Raw genomic sequence first — 10,546 nt, 5'->3', positions numbered from 1 at the left:
TTTATGTTTACTAAAAGGAATGTTTTAAGAGCCTAGACTCTAATATGCATTTACAACCAGCAGCAGTATTTAGCCATTGTAAGGTTAGGGACAAAACTATCAAAAATATTCTCATATAGTAAAAGTTAAAAAATCTTCTTAAATGAGTGGATAGGCACTTCAGTTAAAAAAGCGATGAAACCATTTCCATAGTCACAAAAAACTCCATTGTACGATGCTGACCATATCATAAGCTTGTGTTTGTCAACCCCTATCAAATAGTGATGATACTATGTGTATGCGAAAAGGTGAGCATATCCTGCATAAATGGTGGTGTCCATCACAAACACATGCAAAGGCAAGCCAATTGTTCACGTGAAAAAACACAGGAACATATTGTACAAGTCAAAATTGGGAAGAGCATTGGGCATCAAATTTGTCACTGATGTCTCAAACAACTTTTGAGCAAGAGTCATATGAGAACGTGTGGTACAAGGTTCATAAAACAAATAGCTTATAATTTCATACTGTGCTTAAAAGCATTGGACACCAGGGAGATGCTGAATCACACAGGAAGAGCTTTACCATATCTTGAACAATATTCACTCTTGACTGACATCAATTTGGGTGATTAACCCTACTTTTCAGCCAAAGTGTCAGGACAGAAAAAAAGTAGATTTAAACCTGTACCTTGTGTGACAAAGTTGACAGGTACACCACTGGGCTAACGTATGTTAGTTATTATTCAGCGAGTATAAATTAACTTTCAATTATCGTCATATCACAAATAACTGGCCCCAAAAAATAAATCATATTTTTCACAGGGATTCTAGCAAGATTCAGTGTTTGACTCAGTCTTAATCAATGACACAATAATATTTCTTCTACGATTCTTAGACTGTGAAAAAGAATATGTTAATAATCAATGCTGGAAACTGGACAAAAAATTACCTCAATCATCAATATTCTTGTCACTTTCCGCCCTTTACACAGTGTCATATTTCTCCTGCAAGACAGTAAATAATTAGTCATGAGGAATGTACGCAATGTTCGACAAGCCAGCAGGCTGCTAATCACCAGATATCCTGACATATTACAGACATGGATAGGAAAGTGTAAATTCAATTCTATGTCTTAAAAAAAAAGCATTGTTTTGCTTTCAAGTCACGCCAGTACAGTCTTTATCAATGCCATAAAAAGGAATCATCCAATTTCCTTTTAATCTAATAGTGGTACAACTTTAACATCGGCAGCTTAACAGATGAGTGATTTTATAGCCTATGATATCAGAATAAAAATCACTTTGTGGAACTCTACTCCTAATGCAAAGCGTCACCCTGATTACCCAAAACCATGTGGATTAAGTCCAATTTCATTTTTTATCCCAGTGATGGCGCCAAAATTTGACAATTTGACCTTCTTCTATTCGGAAAGATTTCGAAAGAGTCGTGTGACACTGACTTCGAGCAACAGTATCACCGACTGGCCGCATTAGCAACTTGTTCATATCAAATATCTCCACAACAAAACTCGGAGGTGAAATCCCCTTAGAAATTGGTGACCTCTGAAATCTCTCAAGGCGAAACATGCTAATATTAATGCCTACCAGACACGCGAACTACAAGTGATTAATTGAAACCCTGATACAAACATATCAAGCTACCAGACTTGCCAAAATATCCGATTTCTATCAATGCCAAAAATCTGAAATGAAATCAAGTGAGGTGCTAACGGATGGAGCACGACACAAAACAATGGCTAATTTATCTTGGCAGATCATGCGAGGAGCTCGCTTATATTAAGAAGCAAACCCAAACGTATGACACGGATCATGAAAAGATGATTCCGGTAATCTTAGAATTCCAAAACTAATTTGAGTCCCTCAAACCTCCAAATTACAATTCCCCTTTATAACACAAACTTTGGAAGATAGGACATGACTTCCCCAATGTCATACTTTCTTCATCTCTATATTTTCCCAGTGTGCAGTATGATATATATCTGTTAAGTAAATAGACATTAATGTGCCATTATACAATGCATGCATCATCATCAATCACTGTATAACGAGGCACAACTTGCAAATAGTGGTGTTGTTTACACCCGTTCTACCTTGACTGTGATTGGATGACAATACCTCAAAGTAAGAACAATAACTCTCTTTCAGGGATCAAGTATTGAACAATCTAATCCCGGACTGCTCCCCACCATGACAACTATCACATTCAGTAGCAATAAAGGTGTTAGTGAAGCGGTGTGTTTGTCCAGTGATGCTGACATCTACCTCCTCCTCCCCAGTCCCATGGAGACAGAAATGTCGCGGATAGTAGCAGGCCAGGTGTCGGAATACCACTGATTAATGAAAGTATTGCTGTCAGTCAGTGTTGCAGGTACTCGCTATTGCCTTGACAGCCACTCTTTGATCTGGTTTAATTAGATCTTCTACAGGCTAGTGATACAGTAACTATTGAAATATTGTTGGCTTGTTCACAGTCAGTGTTTATTGTTGTATTGTTGTTTAACACTGCACTCAGAAATTTTACTGCTATGTGATTCTGGCTTGTAAATAATAGAGTCTGGACCAGGTGATCCAGTGATCGATATCATGAGCAACAATCAATGTTGTCCGTGTATGATGACATTTATTAACCCAAAACTTTAATTCACCTCTTATAATAAGCTTAGGTTGCTAGGGACCATTTCAAACCAAGAATCCCTTAGGGGTCGCTTCAAATGACCAGCATAGGTAGCTTGGGACCATTTCAAACCCAGGATCCCAAAGGGGTCACTTCTAATGACCAGCATCGGTTGCTAGGGAGTATTTCAAACCAAGAATTCCAAAGGGGTCGCTTCTTATGACCAGCATCGGTTGCTAGGGACCATTTCAAACCAAGAATCCCTAAGGGGTCGCTTCTTATAACCAGCATAGGTAGCTAGGGACCATTTCAAACCCAGAATCCATAAGGGATCACTTCTTATGACCAGCATCAGTTGCTAGGGACCATTTCAAACCCAGAATCCATAAGGGGTCGCTTCTTATGACCAGCATAGGTTGCTAGGGACCATTTCCAACCCAGAATCCCTAAGAGGTTCTTATGACCAGCATAGGTTGCTAGGGACCATTTCAAACCCAGAATCCCTAAGGGGTCGCTTCTTATGACCAGCATAGGTTGCTAGGGACCATTTCAAACCCAGAATCCCAAGGCTCACAGTGTAATGTGGGAGTAAGGTGGTTATAATTCTGGTTTAAGTGGGCTAGCACTATTAAACTGGCATACATCGGGACTAGTACAAGCATCCACAGATAGAGACACACAGACACACGCATATCACTAAATATATATATATGCAATAACGTAGAGGTTGGTATTACAGAAACCAGGTGAGCAGTCTCCTCTGTAGGTATTACAATACCCAGGTCATCAGACCCCCATGTAGATATTACAATACCCAGGTCATCAGACCCCCATGTAGGTATTACAATACCCAGGTCATCAGACCCCCATGTAGGTATTATAATACCCAGGTCATCAGACCCCCATGTAGGTATTACAGTACCCAGGTCATCAGAACCCCATGTAGGTATTACAATACCCAGGTCATCAGACCCCTATGTTGGTATTACAATACCCAGGTCATCAGAACCCCATGTAGGTATTATAATACCCAGGTCATCAGGCCCCCATGTAGGTATTACAATACCCAGGTCATCAGACCCTCATGTAGGTATTACAATACCCAGGTCATCAGACCCCATGTAGGTATTACAATACCCAGGTCATCAGACCCCTATGTAGGTATTACAATACCCAGGTCATCAGACCCCCATGTAGGTATTACAATACCCAGGTCATCAGACCCCTCTGTAGGTATTACAATACTCAGGTCATCAGGCCCCCATAAAGACTACATTACACTATAACAACACATGCGTCTTCCCATCAATGCCACACAGAGGGCACACTGAAATCCAATCACTTCAATAAAAAATAAGTCAAATCCGACTGGAACAATAAAAGCTCTTATCTACCTATGGTCTACACTCAGTCAATACGCACGTATCACCCGACAATGAACGCTGATGAACAAAGACGGAGTGTATGTCAGTACGGTGGCTTGTCACTCTGATGCATTAAGTAATGAATGTGGATGCAGCGCCACCTGTCTAATGGCTAACACTTTGTATGCTTATTACATAACTGTGACATGGAACCTTCGCCGCCGCCAGACAGATGGCACACAGGTAAACACGAACACTTTCATGATCACATTAGCTTCACGCTGGCAATCCACATACAATGATCACAACAAACAACTAGGGAATAACCAATTTTTTTTCTTTTCTGAATGAATTCTATAATCTTGCAGTGATTTGATGTTTGGATAATGAAAATGCTGAATCAGCGTTTTTTGGAAGAGGAATCTGGTCGTGATCATTTTGTTAATGGAAAACACTTTTTTCAGCGAAAATAGTGAAACGAGAATGAGAATAATAAGTCATATTATTTGTTATTTCAAGCCCAGTCATCAAAATATTGATATGTGGAGACTGCAAGGTGCTGTATATAATCACTGTCTTGTCAAATACAGTGATCACCTTACCATGTCTGATTCACAAAATAAACAGTATGTTGCAATAGTGTGAATATTTCATGTTATACATACGTGGCAATATTCTACAGCAGCCGTTGATTTCAGTGCATTGTGTGGAACTTTTCTTGAACCAAATGCTTGTTGTCAAGGCAGTGGTATCAACTGTTAGACGCTCACTATCAGGGTGATGGTATCTGAGTGAGTGAGTGAGTGAGTGAGTGAGTGAGTGAGTTTGGTTTAATGCTGTTTAGAAAAGTATTCCAGTTATATCATGGCATGTCAGCTTAATGTGGGAGGAAAACCTGAGGTGATGCAGGTCTTTGATAAAACTCTGGAGCGTGGGTATGGTGCAGACAAACCTTGAAACATAATCAGGGCAAGTTGGGATTCAAACTCAAATCAAAGGTTTCTGGCTTGCCCAAGGGATGAGTGAGTGAGTGAGTATGTTTTTACGTCGCTTTTAGCAATATTCCAGCAATACCACTGCGGGGGACACCAGAAATGGGCTTCACACATTGTACCCATGTCGGGAATCGAACCCGGGTTTTCTGCATGACGAGCGAATGCTTTAACCACTAGGCTACCCGACCGCCCCCCAAGGAATGAAAGATGGTATCTGATATCACTACGACAGTCTGTACCAAAAAACAGTTAATCCACTCGTCAGACACTTTTACTGCCAATTACAAAAAATAGCTTTTAAATTAATACTTGACAACTGATATATACTCTACATCAAAAGAAATGCAATCCATAGAAAAATATAGAGAAGTATGTTCGTTAAGAAGAAATGTTTCTAATGTGAACCACTTAATGACAAAACTGACAACCAGTCAAATGTTACAACAGTGACTTTATTCTCATCACGATATGCTACACGTGATTTCCAAACTTAACACGCTAATCATGAATCATGGATCTATAATAATTTTGGTGAGAAAAAAGAGAGTTGAAAGATCGTAAATTTCGTAGTTTATGCTGACAGCCTGAAATGATACAAAACAAAAATATGTGTGTATCATACACGACAGATATATTTTCCAGAAATTAATTGCTCATAATTAAGGGTGCATATAACACACGAGTGCATATTATACACGAATAAATAAGTCTTGCGAACATTTATCAATCGGAAGGGGTGCTAACTGGGAGTGTTCACTAGCCAATATATTAGCAAATATCGCCGTGGGTGCTTATTAGAGCAGGGCGCTTATTATGTCGAATACGGTAAGTGTTTGCTTGTTGCCTGATCACACTGTAATAATCTGAGTGAGTGAGTGAGTGAGTGAGTGAGTGAGTATGGTTTTACGCCGCTTTTAGCAATATTCCAGCAATATCACGACGGGGGAAACCAGAAATGGGCTTCACACATTGTACCCATGTCGGGAATCGAACCCGGGTCTTCGGCGTGACGATCCAACGCTTTAACCACTAGGCTACCCAACCGCCCCGTAATAATCTGAACCCTGTAGTTTCACAGCAAGCCCTTTATGAGGATGTATTGTACAGTGAGTTTTAATATACATACAAGATAGGCTTATATCACAGCATCAGTTCTGCAGTCTACGTCAGTTCAAATCAAATTGTCTTCAATACAAACTGGTCAAATTACATGTAATATCCCTTGTGAAATCAGACTTAAAGAGTAATATTGCCCCGGGCAGCCATCTGGTGAGAGTATGGAAGAGTCACAACAGTTGATTTCAACCAGTGTCCCAATGTGTTATGTGAGTAATTGATCTACTTTAACCATAGATAACAGTTGATTTCAACCAGTGTCCCAATGTGTTATGTGAGTAATTGATCTACTTTAACCATGGATAACAGTTGATTTCAACCAGTCTCCCAATGTGTTATGTGAGTGATTGATCTACTTTAACCATAGACAACAGATGTAACTTCAAACAATATATATTTTATATGATAAGGCAAGACTGATTTTGTTTCATGCACAAACCTGCAAAGTTTGCAAAAGTACAAAATGGATCAAGATAAAATGGTGAATTTGATGGAAAATAGTATTTTGTATTTTTGTCAAAACATTTGATTCAAAAATTGTGTTCAGGTATTAATCTTTATAAATTAATCTAAGTTATTATTTTACTTTTATATTTTGCATTTCGTCTCTTAGCATAGTGACCAAGACGATCAATAAAACAAGGACTAATTGACCTGGCCTCCTCAGTAAGAGAAGCCAAGCACATTGAAGACAAGTGTTCCTGACTGAATATTAGAAAAATATTGCCTGAAAGCACACAAATACCTCTTTACAGAATAATGATTGAATAACTAGGTTTTAAATTTGTTATTTGTATATATATATCAATAGGTAATAGAAAGAAAATCTGTACAATAATTGAAATTTGACCGGAAACTGTTCAAGTACATAAAGTACACTAGCTCTCTGGTCTGCACTGTAGTTTCAATCTCCCCCTGACTCGGAAGCTATTTTCCTTAGCAATTCCATCACGTCTGCTGACATTGTGTGGCTGTTAATAATACTCCACAAGATTCCGTCATTATAAAAATAATTCATCACTGATAAATGACAAAGTCTATAAAGTTACCATCTTGTCATGTGAGCGGTAATCAAAAGCCGCCATCAACGATGTATCGACTAACACTTGATGACATCGTTATGATAGCAGGGACATATACACCCATGTATGGTGATGCTTTCCTGACCACATATCACACTGGTGGAATCATGAAAGCTTTTAACTGTTCTTCAAAAACTATTAAAGGGGAAGTGTACACGCAAAAATCACTTTCTTTCTTTTTCTAAACAAAACGCAATTTTAGAATTAGTTAGTATCTGTGTTTGAAAATATACACTTATTTTTTTTCACAGTGAAAGTAGGAAGCTCACAATAGTGTGAAAGTGATATGCCGTTATGAGGCCTTCGTTTTACGAGCGAAATAGGCCTGAGTTATCCCCCTTAGATTATGACATAATTGGTGCCAATTCAACTGGGTCCCTGTCTATTCTCAACGCAAAAGATATCAAGGACCAGTTTGCGGTAAAACAACATGGTCTACGACACACTCCGGCGCAGTGGTGACTCAGCATAACACAATTCTGGCTGGCATCTGAGATGCTAGAATCACCAAACTGTACCTACACCACGTGAAGCGGCTCTAACAAAGCATGATGACGTCATAATGTTTATCAATTGGCACCAATGACGTCATATTGCAAGGGACATAAGCCATGGTGTTTTTGTTATGGAAATAGAACACTTGGTAAATGTGAAAAATATAAATCGTTTTAGTGCAAAAAATATGTTAATTAAATATGATGTTTTTATATTTTTGTCTATGACACTTCTATGTTAACACTTTTAATGTGGAAAAAGTACAAGAAAAAAAGGTTCATTTCCGTGTGAACTTGCCCTTTAAGTACCAGCAGAGGATAAAAAATTAAACACCTTGAAATGACCTTCAATAAACTTCTGAGGTTACAAAGAATCCTGGGAGACGTGTCGTACATATCTCATTGTAAACACCTACCATCTATATTTCCCGGTAATCTGATTAGACAGTGTGCAAGCTGTTGTATATTGATAGTGTTATGCCAAATAGTACAACATTGTCTCCAGAGGTTTTCAATGCACTGATCAGCATCAATATTAATGTATTCCGAGACAGATTTAGACGGATGGTGTAAGAATCACACGTCTCAAAGGTCAACAGATTTGCTATGGCTATATATTGAGAATCCAGAAATCAATAACAAAACCTAAAATTTGGTACGAGTGAGTGCGTCAGTGAGTAGCGGTTTTATGTCACTTTCAGCAATTTCCATCTGTTTCAAGGAGAGGACACCACAAATTGGGTTTCACACATGCGTTCCACTCGAGAATCAAATTGGGGCCTAATAAGCGAAGACACAATCCTGAAGACTATGTCAATGTTCTGTAAAAGGATTAAATGTAATTAAGAAATAATTTGCATATACTTCATATATTTACTTGCAATCCCTTGTGCTTCTAGTGGCTATGACATGCCCCAGTCGTATGGAGTTTTATGTTTAAAATGTTGGTCAGATCACTCTTCCTCAGTTTTTACCTGCAAAAAGGACAAAATGTATGAGTTTTTTTAAAGAGAACAAAACAAGTGATGATGAAGTAGGGTGTTCCGAACCTGCCTCGGAATCCCCATGGTGATGAAGTTGAGAATTGGAATCTCGGAATCCCAAAGGTGATGACATAGTTGAGAATTGGAATCTTGGAATCCCCATGGTGATGAAGTTGAGTATTGGAATCTCAGAATCTCCATGGTGATGATGTTGAGTATTGGAATCTCAGAATCCCCATGGTGATGAAGTTGAGAATTGGAATCTCGGAATCCCCATGGTGATGATTCCGTTGAGCATTGGAATCTCACAATCTCCATAGTGATGATGTTGAGTATAGGAATCTCGGAATCCCCATGGTGATGAAGTTTAGAATTGGATTCTTGGAATCCCCATGGTGATGATATAGTTGAGTATTGGAATCTCACAATCTCCATGGTGATGATGTGTTGAGAATTGGAACCCTGGAATCCCCATGGTGATGAAGTTGAGAATTGGAATCTCGGAATCCCCATGGTGATGACATAGTTGAGTATTGGAATCTCGGAATCCCCATGGTGATGATGTTGAGTATTGGAACTCGCAATCCCCATGGTGATGATGTTGAGAACTGGAATCTTGGAATCTCCAAGGTGATGATGAAGTTTAGGTTTGGAACATGGAATCTCCATGGGGATAAAGTTAAGTATTGGCACCTCGTAATCTACACAGTAACATGCAGTTGACTATTAGGAACCCAGCTGAATGGAATCAATACTGTTGATATTTTGTTGATGAAGATAACACTTTGGGATGAAGATTTCTGTCTTAATTCTTCACATATGGCTATCTGAGGATCTTGTGTTAAAGAAATTAATAACAGCTTTTTGACACAGAGAAGATGTAAGATAGGTTGACATCACTGAAATATAGAGGCAGGGGCCACCATAGGACCTTCAGTTTCACACCACAGACAATGAACATTCCTCCGAATTAGAAAACAGCATTACCATGGAAAGATTGAACAAGATTAGCCCTTTGGAACTGTTGCTAGTGCATAACATACATTGTCGTGCCATTTGTCTCCAGCAAACTGAATCACAGGCATATATCGCACCAATTTAATACACAGGAGGAGGAAAATCGATGTAATCAAAAGTTATAAATGAGTTTTAGTCGAATTTGAGATATGTAAAACGATAAGACAGGCCTGTGTCAGCCTCAGATAATGCCTGGTTGACGTTTACTGCCTTGCCATTAATGTGGAGGATGAACAAGTCAGAAGCACTTTAAGACCGAGTCAGCATATTTGTAATATGATCTATTGCATTACAGAACACACTTGGTGTCAGTATGGATGCACAACCCTTCATTTGCAACATCGCCGCCACAGCATATGCAGCCACAGCATGGGATGTCACGGAGCACATGGCCGTGTCGCCACACGACAAGCAGCTCGCAACACTTTCCTCCTGTCTAAGTGGCTAGCAGTGCTACCTGGGTAATGCACGGAAATGGGGTCTAAGAGAGGAAAATATGGGATCAAACGGTTAAAAGCGGTGGAATGTAAACGATGGCGCTCAATTACAAGGCGTTATGTCATTCCCGATGGCCTGACCTAATCAGGTGAAACAAGTCATGAGGAAGAATCTGTTTGTATAGCCAAAGGGGGAGGTTTTATAGCAATGTTGCCTCAACCAGAAGAATGGTGCTCCTAACATGCTGGTTGTGGGCAACAAGTCCGGATCTGGCAGGATATTGCTGGTAATGGTGATGGTTGCTTCAGGAATGATGGCGCGGGGAAACCACAAAACTGGAATGGTTCTTAAAGTTTGACGTTCATCTTCTTGGTCACATGACAGCTGAATCATTTCATCCGATTTGTTGCTTCTGTTCGGTGGTCGCTATATAACTGTTGAT

At 39.3% G+C, this 10,546-nt stretch overlaps 1 protein-coding gene across 1 annotated transcript in view; it reads right to left on the bottom strand.

The window, feature by feature from the left end:
• LOC139458546 (adhesive plaque matrix protein-like) overlaps positions 1–9,318 on the bottom strand; it is a 36,720-nt gene extending 27,402 nt beyond the window's left edge. Inside the window, exon 1 of the mRNA XM_071239975.1 lies at positions 8,959–9,318. Within this exon, the coding sequence (XP_071096076.1) occupies positions 8,959–9,318 (360 nt within the window). The remainder of the gene's footprint in view (positions 1–8,958) is intronic.
• Positions 9,319–10,546: the final 1,228 nt, after the last annotated feature.

This window comes from Haliotis cracherodii, unplaced genomic scaffold (genome assembly GCF_022045235.1).
Source record: "Haliotis cracherodii isolate W230 unplaced genomic scaffold, xgHalCrac1.p SCAF_13, whole genome shotgun sequence".
NCBI lineage: Eukaryota > Metazoa > Mollusca > Gastropoda > Lepetellida > Haliotidae > Haliotis > Haliotis cracherodii.
Note: the sequence above shows the minus strand (reverse complement) of the source record. Positions and strands in the feature narration are given on the sequence as shown.